A 14,189-nucleotide genomic window follows, 5' to 3' on the forward strand; every position below is an offset into this window, starting at 1 on the left:
GCAGAAGCTGTGATGTGCAGGCACAGGTGGCCCCTGGGGAGTGAGTGGGAAGGGGTGGGATGTTGTGTCGACATTACTTACTAACTAACCTAGTACTTATTTAAAATGGGCCTGCCAAACTTACTGGGCCGTACACTTGTATGGTATTCTGCGTCCATGTCTCAGTCTTGGAAAAGGAAACTAGCCTTGTGCTGGAGCTGTGGAAACTAAGATCCATGGCTAGAACTTGCATGTATGTTCTTTCTGCATCGTGTGGTACAAGGATAAAGCCTGGCCTCAGTGACTTGTCACCATGACTTATTTCCCTCAGCTCATGTCTTTTAACCAACTAATATTTTTATTGACTAATTAAAATGAAGAGTTATTAGCATTTTGAGGAGTATTCAGTGAGAATTTCTGCCTAACCTTGGGAGAAATTAGTATGTGATTCTTATTTACTAGACGTCTGATGAGTTTATGTTTTAATTCATATTTCTGGAGCAGAGCCTTTGTGGAGTTTTCACGGAATCCGACAGAGAGATTTAAAACCCTGCCTGCTGTGAACTTGGCCGTCAAGATGTCCCAGTTAAAAGTGCCCCTTGAGCTCAGCGTCCACTCTGCAGAGGAGGTCGAAGGGAAAGTGCAAGGCGGGTCGGTGTCAAAGCTCAGGAACACAAGGTATTTCCAGAAGATTCCACGGTACCCGTTCCCAAGTGTGTTCCCACAATGTAGCCTTGGCTGGCCTGGAACTCTTTATGTAGTCCAGGCTGGCCTCAAACTCACAGAGATCCCATTCCCGGCTTTATTGCTTTTTCAAAGTCTAATTTATCTCTTTGTCTGTGTAATCTTTGTAATTCTAGAAGGAAGGAGCTTGAATTCGCATGAGCAGTTGGTGAAGGAGAGATGGTGCCTTCATAGCTACTCTAGGTCCACCCAGTGTGTGGTTATGCCCTTGTTAGTGTGTGTGTGGAGGACAGAGGGCGGCAGGCTGTCTTTCTAACTGTTGGAGACAAGATCACCCAGTGAAGTGGAAGTTCATCCATCTGGCTGGGGTGGCCGGGGGCTTCAGGGGTTTTGTTTCTGATCATTGGGGAGAAGCATAGGTTTAGTCTTCAAAGGTACCTGTCTATCCTTGTCAAAATCAGACTGCTGACATTTGTGCCTGAGGCTAGGTGATTGCCAGCCTCCTTATCAAAATAAGGAACAGCTGGATCAGTTCTCTCCTACCATCCTTTCCCTTTATTTTAGGATAAAAGTAGCAAGAGGAAAGTTTTATATTTATTAAATTGGTTTTTCTTATCCTGTAGCATTTACTATCTTACTACTTTAAGAGGTGAATGATATTTCTAGAGCTTGTTAAATAATCATGTATTTTATATTAGCATAATATAAAATATAGCTGAGTATGGGCTCTTTTTAAAGTCAAGGTCTCATGTAGCCTAGGCTGGCCTCAAACATCTGTAGTTAGGATGACCTTGAACTACTTCTGCTCTTCCTGCTTCCAACTTAAATAAATAAATAAATAAAACATATTTATGCCTTTGATCTGTTTTGTTTTCAAGGCAAGATTTCTCAGTGTATCCCTGGCTGTCCTGGAACTTACTCTGTAGACCAGGCTGGCCTTGAACTCAGGGATCTGACTGCCTCTGCCTCCTAAGTGCTTGGATTAAAGGCATGCACCACCACTGCCTGACCCACCTATTATTTTTAATTATGAATATTTGTGTCTATGTGTGGGTGCCTGTGAAGACTAGAGGCCTTGGGTCCTCCTGGAGCTGGAGTTCTAGGCAGTGGTGAGCTGCCTGATGTGGGTGCTGGCAGGTGAGCTGCAATCCTCTGGAGGAGCAGTACTGCTCTTTACCACTAAGCCCTCCCTCCAGCCCCTTCTTCCATCTTGTGCACTCTGGGATCGCAGCATGCACACTCAGGTTTATGCTGTACTGGGGTCACACCCAGGCAAGCACTCTACTAACTGAGTTATATCCTGGCTTCTTCATTTTCTAGTTAGTTTTCCTGAAATGAAAAAGTAGAAATGATTACAGGCCCTAGATTTAGAGTTTATATTCTTGATATTTTCTCTTTGAGAATGTATCCTTGGAGGGGAGTGGGTAATATTAGGGTATGCACTGCTTCCAGGACAGTCCAGGAAGCCACCAAAAATTCCCTTTTGAAGTGAGATCAAACTTAATATTTCTGGTTATATCAGTTTTCCATTCTGTGACAAATACCTGAGATGATCAGCTTGCAAGAAGAAAAGTTTTGGCTTATTGTTTCGGAGGTTTTAGTCCATGCTTAACTGGTCTCATTAACTGGGGCCTGGACCCTACCTCTCAAATACTCTATTACCATAGGCCAGTACACCATAGGCATAGGTTCTTAGGGGGCCGAAGAACCAAACTGTAGCTCTGGAAGTGTTAGAGTAGGTCAAGTGGAAATTCACATATGTGTAAGTGTTTATTACAGACTTAATTTTTATTTTCTTTTTTTAAACTTATGTTACTCAGGGTGAATGTGGACTTCCAGAAGCAGACTGTAGATCCCATGCAAGTCTCATTCAACACCTTGGCCAGACCCCGGACAGTTGCAGATCTCCTCCTGACAGTTGATGTCACTGAGGTGAGAGTGCCACTGAGTCCCTTCCCACCTCCCGTAGAAACTGGTCATGAAACAGGTTCATATGTGTGCACCTGTGCGCTGACTAACTCATCTGGTGAATGTGGCTGAGTGTGAATGACTGTGCTTGTGAAATTAGAATGTGGACAAAATGGAAATCAAGAATTTATTCTTGAATCAAAGTTAATTTTTAGAATGTCAAGGTATTTAAATTGCTAAAGTAGCCAGCTGTGGTGGCACACACCTTTAATCCCAGTACTTAGGAGGCAGAGGTAGGTTGCGGTAAATGTGAGGCTCACTTGGTCTTCATAAAGAATTCTAAAAGAGACCCTATCTTAAAATCGGTGGAAGAGAACACACATGGGTGCAGAAAGAAGCCTGTTGAATGGGCTCTGTGGACCCGTTTGTAGTCTTCATTTCTGTGCCTGCTCTTCCCTTCCAGGTGGTAGAAGTCGGGCACTTCTGGGGGTACAGGATTGATGAAAGGAACGCAGAGCTTCTGAAAAAACTGACTGCTGAGATAAACCGGCTAGAACTGGTCCCTCTGCCTGTCCACCCACATCCTGACTTGGTTTGCCTGGCCCCTTTTACTGACTACAACAAGGAGAGCTACTTTAGAGCTCAAATCCTTTATGTTTCTGGAAATTCTGCTGAGGTATGTTTTTCTGTTAACAGATCAGTAAGAAAGAAAGGAAATAAGCCTAGAAATTTATAGAAAATCTTGGGCTAGAGCAATGGCTCAGTGGTTAAGAGCACTGACTGCTCTTCCAGGGGACCTAGGTTCGATTTCCAGTACCCACATGGAGGCTAACAACCATCTGTAACTCCAGACCTGGGGATCCTGGGGACCCTCTTTTGACCTTCAAGGACATTGCATGTGTGTGGTGCACATACATGTACAAAGTAGAAAATCTTGTGTTGTTAAAGGTAGGAATGAAGCATGAAGTGATTAACAGCTGGATGTGGTGCCACACACCTTTAATCCCAGCACTTGGGAGGCGTAAGCAGGCCTCTGTGAATTCAAGGCCAGCCTGATCTACATAGTGTATTTTATAACAGCCAAGGCTACATACATAGAGATACCCTCTCTCAAAAAACCACAAATAAATAAATAAACCAAATGAAGAAATGCAGAGTGATTACTGTTAGAAGGGATTGTAAAGCATCTCCTCTGTCTGTGTCATTGCAGACTCAGAGAAGGCCGCTGATTCCCACTGTTGGAGGAGAGCCTGTTGAGATCCTCTTTAGAGTCAGTATTTGTTTTCTCTATCTTGTAGGTGTTCTTTGTAGACTATGGGAATAGGTCTCATGTAGACCTAGATCTGCTGAGGGAGATCCCCTGTCAGTTTCTGGAGCTTCCATTTCAGGTAAGGCAGAGAAGATTCTGTGGAATGAGTGTTGGGTACCAGAAGGAAACTGACTAGAAGTCCATAACAGAGAAGGACTGGGTTACACCAGCCAAGTGTGGTGCTTACTGTTAAAAATTACATTGTCATAGTATCGCTGCCATTATTAGTCCTGGAGGAAGTCAGAATGTATGGAGGCTCTGACTTTGAGCAAGGGAAACTTTTAATTCAGTAGTGTCATCTTAGTTACTGTTCTGTTGCTGTGAGACCATGGCCAAGGCCAAAAGAAAGCATTTAATTGGGGACCTTGCTCACAGTTTCGGAGGCTTAGTCCATTATCATCATGGAAGAGAGCCTGGTGGCAAGCAGGCCGTGGTGCTGGAGTAGCAGCTGAGAGAGAGAGACCTGGTGTGGGCTTTTGAAACCACACTTCCTCCAACAAGGCCACACACGGTTAGAAATCGTTCTAATCCTTTCAACAAGTCCCGCTCCCGGGGGGCTAAGCACTCAAATGTACGAGCCTATGGGGGCCATTCTTACTCAAACCACTACCAGTGTCTTTTTCCGGTACTGTTTGCAAGGCTCTGTTGGCATTGGATGCAGTAGTCTTGCATGCCCTTTCCCCAGCAAGAACACACTCAAGTTTATGTTAAACCAATGCCGTGGATAAAGGGACAGCCGGCCTGGTGTGCTGACACGTGCCTTTAGTCCCAACACTGGAGTGGCATAGGCAGGTGGATCTCTTTGAGTTCAGGACAGCCTGGTCTACAGAGTGAGTTCCAAGTCAGCCATAGTGAGACTCTCTCCAAAATAAATAAATTGATTAATTAAAACATAAAAAAGTGAAGCCATGTTTATTTAGCTGGAAACCCTCACTACTCATAGTTTTCAGGATTTACTTTTCTTGGAATGCTGATTAACAAAGTCACATTTCAGTAGAATTTAGTATTAGTGTTTTGTCCATTTATGAAACTGTTTGTGCTTTTCTCTCTGTCCCATAGGCTTTGGAATTCAAAATCTGCAAAATGCGACCATCAGCAAAGTCTCTTATCTGTGGAGAACACTGGAGCGGTGGGGCCAACGGACGCTTCGCCTCCCTGGTCAGCGGCTGTCCACTCCTGGTGAAGGTGTTCTCAGTTGTACACAGCGTCCTGCATGTGGACGTGTACCGGTACTCGGGTGCCCAGGATGCCGTCAACATCAGAGACGTTCTCATCAGCGAGGGCCACGCTGAGCTCGCAGAGGAGTCCTATGAGTCAAAAGTATGAACCTTCTCTGTGAAAGCACCGGTGTGTGCTGGGGAGGCTGGGCAGGTGGGGGAGGGGGACAGACACTTTTCCTCCTCTCTGCTAGTGTGGTGATGGATGGAGTTGTTCACTCTTTGGGCTTTGGCACCATCTAAACCAGTGGTTCTCAGCCTTCCTAATTCTGTGACCCCAACCATAAAATTACTTTCATTGTTACTTCATAACTACAATTTTGCTACTGTTATGGATCATACTATAAATATCTGATATGCAACCCCAAAGGGATCGAGACCCACAGGGTGAGAACCACTGATCTAAACTGTCTTCTTCATTTCTTGGGGACTGCATTATGGTAGATGCATGCTATTTTGGGCAGCTTCCTAATCAATTATTTTCTTTCAGAAGTGAAAATTAATTTGAAAACATTCTACATTTGAGTTTTATCTTTTAAATTAATTCTAAAAGTTATTTCCATAATGCAAGTAACCAATAAACATCTCATGTATATTAAGCATTTCAAATTTTCTTTTAACTTTTTTAAGCTTTTTTATTTGCAAATTTTCAAAAATTAAAATTACATCATTTCCCTCCTTCTTGTAATTCCTCCCTTCCCCTCACTCCCCCCTCTGTTTCTTTGTTGTTACTGCACATGTGTATTAACGTGTGGACATATCAATACAGCCTGCTGAATCCATTTAGTGTTGCTTGTATGTGCATGGTCTTAGAGTGACCGGCCACTTTGTATTAGATAACCAATTAGGGGCTTAATCTCAGGGAAAACTAATTTTCCCTCTCAAAAGTCATTGATTTCCTGTAGCTCTTCGTCTAGAGGTGGGGCCCCGTGAGGTTCCCCTTTCCAAGTTAGCCTGACTATTGATGTGGTCATTGCCCAGCTCTTCAGGCTGCTCAGGCAGCCACGTTGTTGAGGGTTCATGGTTGTAGCTTCCCTCTCATTTCTAGTAGTAGCAACCGTGAAGCAGATTTCCTGGTCCTCTGCCTCTTAGAATCTTTCCACCCTAACCCCACAGTGCTCCCTGAGCTGTAGGTGTGGGCTTTGTGTCATAGACATATTAGCTGGGACTGATAGTTCTCCTCTGCATTAACCAGTTGTGGCTTTCTAGAATGATCTCTGTCCACTGCAAAGGTGCTTTGTTAATGAGGCGTGAGAGCTATAATTACCAGTAGGCATTAGTATTTAGAATGAATTTAGGGTCGATATTGGTTTAATAAAGTGGCGTACCATGTTCCTTGCAAATTGGGTTTGGAAACCTGACTGGGATGATGAGGGGACAGAAAAAGGACAGACACATAGACCTGGGTACAGAAAGGCTGCAGTCAGGTGGGCCGTGTGCTCGGTGGTGGACTGGCCCCTACTGCCACAGCTTGTTTTTAAGTATAGCACCTTGGGGAGGAGCTGAGAGGCTTGGTAGGAGGTCTGTGGGTGAGAGATCTCAGGCTGCAAATGTACCAGGAGGAGGAAGCTGCAGCTGTTAGTTTTTACACACACTGGGCAGTCATTGTATACACCAGTTCTTACAATATTTGGACTCAGACCAGAAGAAGGCATTGCCAATTTTCAGTGGTCTCAGGCCCATGTCATGCCCATGTCAACAATACGCATTCACTCAGGACTTCCTCTGCACTTCACACATTCACCCAAGGCTTCCTGCACTCCCAACAGTGGCAGGAGTAGTTTCTTCTCTAAGATCTATGACCTCACAAGCCACAAGTGCTTGGCTAGGTTTCCAGTCCCAGGCCTAAGTTCCTTCCTGTTGAGCAGGTCTTTAGTCCCATTAACTACTGATTACCGGTTACCACCAAGATGTCAGCGCCATACTGCACCATCAGGGATCTCCTGCCGTGCTGGTCACTGTCGTGGTTCATACGTGTCACAGCTGGGAAGGGCTGTTGGTTACTTTGCTCCCTTGGCAGCTTGTGTAGCACCTTCTGGTACTGCTAGTCCTCAGGGAGGAGACGTTCAGGTCAGACCCAGCTCAGGTCATCCGAGTCCTGTGTCTGAAGTGCATGGTGTCTTCAGCAGTAGGGACTTAGCTTCAACTTCTGGGAGGCCAGCAAAGGCACCAGCAATAGCTTATATTGTTTGGGGAGTCTCTTGGACTCCACTGACCAGAAACTCAAAAGGAGGTTTCTTATGCCTGGTACTGAGGTTTTTGTTAGATAGCCAGTGGCTCTTGAGGGGAGCATTTCCACTCCAAGTAGCATAACTTCATTTAAACTATATACATATGTATACATGTATATATGTAAATTTAGGCAAATATAAAATATGATTCTGTGTGGCTTTTTCAAATATCCTTAATGTTCTCTTTGTTTAATTTCCTCCAAACAGGGTCTCACTGTGCAGCTGTCCTAGAACTCACTATGTAGATCAGGCTGACCTCAAACTCACAGAGATCTGCCTGCCTCTGTTCTCCCACACACTGGGATTAAAGGCGTGCGCCTCTACACCGGCCCTTAGTGTCATTTCCCCTCACCCCCCTTTCTTTCTCTGTTGACCTCCCCGTCCTCCTCCCGTTTAAAGCCGCAGTCCCCTTGCTTTTCCCACCTCGCCCTTCGTGTCATCTCTGTCCTCACTCCTCCTCCAGTCCTCTATTTGAACTCTCCTACTTTCTGTGGTTATTCTACTATAAACTATATATATAAACTATAACTAGGCTACAGCTGTACCCTAGTTCATGCAGCAGAAAGCAATTTTGACCAAGGCTGATATTAAAAAATACCCAAATCCAAAAGTTTGGAGCTAGGAACCACAGATGAGAGAAAACACGTGACATTTGTCTCTCTGGGTCAGTTACCTCACTCAATATAGTATTCATTTACATGAAAGTTTCATGATTTCATTTTTATTTACAGCTGAGTAGTAGGTCATTGTTTATATGTACCCATTTTCATTATCCATTATCAGTTGAGGGTAGAGTAGGATGTCACGTGCTTTGGGCATATGCCAAGGAATGGTATAGCTAGGTTGTGGTAGATTTATTTTTAGATTTTTGAGAAGTCTCCATACAGGTTTCCAAAGTGGCTGCACCAGCTTGCCGTCACACCGACCATGAATGAGGTTCCTCATATCCTCTCTGCTCTCTGCTGTCTGTTGCTTTGTTGATCTTGGCCATTCCGGCTGGAGTAAGATGAAACCTCGAAGCTATTTTGATTTGTATTTCCCTAATTACTAAAGCCAGTGAACATTTTTGAGACATTTCTTAGTTGTTTTTTATTTCTTTTGGGAACTATCTCTTCAGATCCATAGCCCATTTTTAAAGATTGGTGTGTTTGTTTGTTTGTTTTTGTTTTTTTACTCTGTTTTTTGAGTTCTTTGTATATTGTATAGCTGGTAAAGATTCTCTCCCTCTCCATGGCCTTCCTCCTCACTGGGTTGATTGTTTAGCTGTGCAAGAAGCTTTTCAGTTTGAGGAAGTCTCACTTGTCTGTCATTGGCCTTAATTCCTGGGTAAGTGGAGTCCTGTTTGAAAGTCTTTAGGGTTCCGCCTGTTTTATTCCAGGAGTTCCAGTGTTGGAACATTTCTGTGAGGGTGACAGACACAGGTCTATTCATTCTTCTCTATGTGTATCTCAGTTTTCCCAAGATGTCTATGGAAGGGTCTGTCTTTTCTCCAGTGTCTGTTTTTACCTCTTCGTCAGATAGCAGTGCTGCAGTCACATGCACTCACAGTCAGTCGTTGTGTCTTCTCCCGTCGGTCTGCACGTCTGCTTCTCTGCCAGTGTCACACTGTTATTATTGTCACTTGGTAATGGATCTAGAACTCTGGAATGGTAATCCCTCCAATATTGCTTTTTTTTTTTTTTTTTTTTTTTTTTTTTGACTCAGGATTGCTTTAGCTATTTGGGATTTTTTTGTGGTTCGGTATGAATTTTAGGATAGCCTTTTCTGTTTCTGTGAAGAATGTTGTAGGGATTTTGATTAGAGTTGCACTGAATCTATAAATAGCTTTTGGAAGAATGGTGCTTTAACAGTGTTAATTCTACCAATCCATGAGCATGAGACGTCTTTCCATTTTCTAGTGTCTTCCTCTATCTCTTTCCTCAGAGGTTGAAAGTCTTCATTGCAGAAGTTCTTCTCTTCCTTGGTTAGGCTTATTACTACATGTTTTATTTTCTTTGAGGCTGCTGTGAATACAAGTATTTCATGATCTCTTTGTGTTTGTTATTGGTGCATAAAAAAACTGTTGATTTGTACAAGTTGATTCTGTATCCTGCCACATTGTTGAATTTGTTTATCATTTCTAGAATTTTTTGGTAGAATTTTTAGGATCTCTAACATACAGTGTCATATGATCTGCCAATAGGGATATCTATTTATTTCTGACTGAGTCTTATCATACAGCCCTGACTGGCCTGGCACTCACTATGTAGATCAGGGTTAGGCTGACTTGAACCTCAAAAAAAAAAAAGTGTGCCTGCCTCTGCCTCCTCAGTTCTGGGTTACAGGCATGCCCAGTTATTATTTTTTAAATTATGTATATTTGTGTATGCCTGAGCGTGTGATTACAGGTGTTCATAGAGTTCAGAAAGGGGTTCCATATCCCCTTGAAGCTGGAGTTCTAGGCAGTTGTGAAACTATGTGAGTATTGGGAACTGAACTCAGAACTTGTACAAGAGCAGTACACTCTTTTGACTATGAGCCATCTCTCCAGACCCTGTCTCAACTTCTTGAGATTGGAAGTGTCTTGAGTTTATATTCATTTGTTTATTCAGAAGAGTGTATGTGTGCTTACTTAGTGCCAGGTACTGTTATGAGTGTATAAGAGACAGAGTTTCACTGCCTCTGAAAATCAGCAGGGGAAAGTAGGTGGTCTGTAAATAGAGCACACAGTAAGAATCTGGGCACATGAAGCAGGCCCTGAATCCCAGCTCTCAAGAGATGGAGACAGAAGGATCAGAAGTTCAAGATCATCCTCAGCTGTATAATCAAGTTTGAGGCGATCTTGGGCTATAGCAGATGATGTCTTTTTTTTTTTCTTTAAAAAAAATCATGTCCTAAATTATCTTTGACAAAGAGTCTTCCCTTCTCTCACATCCTGATATTTATCTAATAAGCATAAGTAGATCCTCTGTTGTTTGTAAGCCAGTGTACTCAACAAATAAATTATTCTTTAAGATTAAAAATTGTTCTGTGTGTACGACTGTCTCACCTGCATGTGTGTCTGCACCTCAGACACACCTGGTGTCCACAGAGCCCCTGGGACTGCAGTGACAGACAGCTGTGAGCTGCTGTGAGGGTGCTGGGACTTGAACTCAGGTCCTCTGGAAGAACAGCTGGTACTCTTAACCACTGAGCCATCTCTCTAGCCCACAAATAAATCATTTTTATTAAGGTAGTTGCTTTTAATGTGTATGAGTTCTTTTCTGAAAAATGGTTGTTTCTCTAAAGTCCTATTATGTTGGAAATGTAGTTAAAGTCTTTATTTTATCAAGTTCATTTTAAAATTCAAACAAAAATAATCTACCTGCATATTCATGGCATTCAAATCAGAATAATATTATAGCTATATGAAGTTCATGCCTTTGCTTCAATTTTTGCTTTTAATAAACATTTCTTGTTCTGTTCAGCAAAGCTCTGAAGTCCTCAAGGGTTTCTTTGCTAAGTCGGTGGAAACCATGCCGGATGCTTCTATGTCCTCTCCTATGAAGGATGACGAGAAGCATCTCATCCGGATTCTGTTGGAAAGCTTTGCTTCCAATCGGCTGGGCGCTCCAAACTGCAAGGTAATTTATAGGACCTATTTAAAATATGCTCTTAAAGCTTATTCATTCTGTATTAATTGCCAGGGGTTGCAGCTGTAGGCATGATGGGTTTTCCTTCTTCCTGTGTATTTTATTTTATTTTCATTTTTAATTATATTTTTTTTTGTCTCTGTGTATGTATGTGTGGAGGCATGCATGTGCTGTGGTGTACCTGTGGAAGTCAGAAGACAGCTTGTGGGAGTTGGTTCTTTCTACCGTGTGGGATGTGGAGATTGAACTCGGGTCCTTGGGCTGGCAACGGTGTATTTACCCCTGGACATCTCCCAGCCTTGCTTTTTACTGTTTGAGACAGGGTTTCGTTCATGTATCCCAGGCTGCTGTGCATGACGGTCTTCTGGCCTCAGGGTCTGCGTGCTGGATCATAGGCATCTGCCGCTGTGCCTGATCTTCTTTGTTTGGTTTTCTACCTTGTTATTGTTACTGTTACTGGTTGTATGTGAGTCAGTTCTCTCTTCCATGTGGGTCCTGGGACTCGAGCTCAGGTCCTTCTGCACCTGCTGAGGCATCCCGCTGCTCTTTCCCTGGTCTTCCCCCAGCCTCTCCTCCTCTTCCTCTTGTTTTCTTCTTCCTGTTCCTCTTCTTCCTTCTCTTCTTCCTCTTTCCTTTCTGTCTGCCTCCCCTTCTCCTCCTCCTTTTTCTTTTTAATCCTTCGTGGTGCTGGGGATCAAGTCCAGACTTTCTTCATGCTGGACAAGTGCTTCTCCTCTGAATCTGTTTCCCCGATGCAAAATTACTTTTTTCTTTTTTCTTCTTTCCTTTGAAACAGTCTTGTTAGGTAGCTCAAGTGGGCCTTGAACTCATAATCCTCCTGCCTCGGTTTTCTGAGTACTGAGATGATAGGTTTGTGCCACCAGACCCTAATACTGTTAAGTGTGAACCAGCGTTGGGACTGCACCGTGTATATTAAGTGACTGTTGTGTGTTGGTGACGTACAGTTTGTATATGCAGGTTGTTCTCCATGGGCCTTTTAACCCCTATGAGCTGAAGTGTCATAGTCTGACCAGAATATCCAAATTCAGGTACGATTGAATTAATTTTCCTATGAAATATTTTATTTCTTTATCTGTAGACCTCATTAGAAACTAACTTGACCTTGTACGTAAGCTGCAAGAATGTTTTAGCCCGCTCCTGACATCCTCCTCCGTCAGATCTGAGGCATTGTTTCCCTTTGCAGTGAGAACAGTTCTACAGTGGACAGTTCCGAGTTTCTTCTATTCCGATTGATTATAGCTGTCACTGTCACTCAACGGGGGGGGGGGGGGGGGGGGGGGGATCCTCTGTGCTGGGACTGCTGAGTGACCTGTTGTCTGGAAGCAGTTTTGATCTGGGAAACAGTGGTAAACAGAATGCAGCTGTCATCTTTAATAACACTGTAGGCTGAATAGTGACAGAAAACTAGTGACACAGTGTATAGGGTGACAGGGGTCTTGTCAGGGACCTGGGATACATGGAAGCATCTGGGGTCCTGGCTACACTTTGCAGTCCATACTTGAGGTTTTCCAGAGCCTTTTGAATCCCAAAGGCCATAAGGCATTTGCTATGTATGGTGTAGGGGACAGAGGGACAGTTCTAGTGACAGTGCATAGGCCTACATTTGAGAGTTTGTATCTGTGAGAACTTTAAGTTAAGTACAGCTGGAGGATTGGGTGGAGGGAGAAGGGGCTGCAGACTGGGGACAGATAGGCAGGCTTCCTAAGTCTCATTTCAGAAGTATCCAGCATATTGCATTTTATAAGAGTGGTCTGGGTGAACACTGGCTTCTCTGAGCTCTTCTGAGGACTAGCAGTAGGCGTCCTGTTAGCAGGGCAGGTCCTCAGGCCCTGTCTCCAGGAAGCCTGCACACACAGTGATATCTGAAGAATACACTGAATTCTTGGTAAGAGCAGGCCTATGAGGCTGGTTCCCAGTGTAACCTGAAGCTGGAGAAGTGGTGTGAACACCAGCAGCCTCATGAGCTCTTTCAGAAACGGGACACAGTTAGATGCAGTGATGACAGACAAGAAACTTAACCATGTCTTGGAGCCGCTGCCCACGTCTGCTCAGAGGAGGTGGGGCGGATGGATGGGCCACACTGTGCCCACTCAGCTGGAAGGCAGGCAGTAGCTTCAGGGGCTGTGGGGCCTGATAGAGCAAGGGTACAAAAACAGGTTTGAGAGCTCTGGGATGGATGGCACCTAAAGGTGGGCTGTGGTGATAGTGTGTCCTCCAATATATTGTGTACCCTAATAAACTTATCTGAGGTCAGAGAACAGAACAGCCGCTAGGTAGACCTAGAGGCCAGAAATTGGAGTTAAAGCCTTAGAGAGATCAGAGGAATAGGAACAGCCACAGCTAACCTCACCTCACCAACTCTGAAGCTTCCAAAGACGAGATACTTCCTGTCTACCCATGCCTATATTCCTTGCTGTTCTGCCATCTGATTTGCTCTCTCTGTCCAGCTACATCACTTCCTCTTCCTGCCCAGCTCTGTCACTTCCTGTCTGTCTGTGTAGACCTCCAGACCTCCATGGTTAAGTAGTGTTGGAATTTAAGGCATGTGCCACCACACCTGGCTCTGTTTCCAGTGTGGCCTTGAACTCACATAGATCCAGACAGATCCCTGTCTGCCAAGTGATAGGATTAAAGGCGTGTGCTAACATTGCATGACTTTTGTGTTTACTTATAATGGCTGGCTTTTTCCTCTGATCTCTAGGCAAGCTTTATTTATTAGAGTACAAATAAAGTATCACCACAGTGGGGAAAGGAAGGGTGAGAACTGGCACAAGGAGGGGCCCGGGGCCTGTGTGGGGGTCATGGCATTTGCCTGTGCAACCATCTTTCTGAGATTCACTTACAGGCTGGCATGCTCCCTCACCTGGACAGTGGGGCAACAGCTTGTGCCCTGCTGCTTCTTCCCAGATGTGTGTGGATTGAGAAAGAGAGCATCAACTCTGTCGTCATCAGTGACAGCCCTGCCGACCTGCACCAGAGGATGCTGGTTGCAGCGTCACTCTCAGTTAATGAGACTGGTAACGAGATGACATCTGCTGTCTGTGTACTTTCTCCTTTTCCTTGACTTCATTACTTGGAGCAGTTTAACTTGTAATTAGTGGGGGGATTTATGCTTAGGTATTACACTGTTCAGCTATTTTCTTTTTTAAGAAAAATATTTAATTTTGTTTGCATGTGTCTGAGTGTGTACATGAACCACATGTGCACAGGAGCCTATGGAAGTCAGAAG

At 44.0% G+C, this 14,189-nt stretch overlaps 1 protein-coding gene across 1 annotated transcript in view; it reads left to right on the forward strand.

Annotated features, from left to right (window-relative positions):
- The window catches only part of Tdrd9 (tudor domain containing 9), an 89,796-nt gene that overhangs the window by 58,131 nt on the left and 17,476 nt on the right, over positions 1 to 14,189 (forward strand). Inside the window, exons 24-31 of the mRNA XM_052738131.1 lie at positions 484 to 657; positions 2,484 to 2,595; positions 3,035 to 3,247; positions 3,870 to 3,959; positions 4,940 to 5,200; positions 10,775 to 10,930; positions 11,918 to 11,988; positions 13,868 to 13,977. Coding sequence (XP_052594091.1) covers positions 484 to 657; positions 2,484 to 2,595; positions 3,035 to 3,247; positions 3,870 to 3,959; positions 4,940 to 5,200; positions 10,775 to 10,930; positions 11,918 to 11,988; positions 13,868 to 13,977 — 1,187 coding nt within the window. The remainder of the gene's footprint in view (positions 1 to 483; positions 658 to 2,483; positions 2,596 to 3,034; positions 3,248 to 3,869; positions 3,960 to 4,939; positions 5,201 to 10,774; positions 10,931 to 11,917; positions 11,989 to 13,867; positions 13,978 to 14,189) is intronic.

Source organism: Peromyscus californicus, unplaced genomic scaffold, assembly GCF_007827085.1.
Source record: "Peromyscus californicus insignis strain IS unplaced genomic scaffold, ASM782708v3 Scaffold_15__1_contigs__length_86483966, whole genome shotgun sequence".
Taxonomy (NCBI): Eukaryota; Metazoa; Chordata; class Mammalia; order Rodentia; family Cricetidae; genus Peromyscus; species Peromyscus californicus.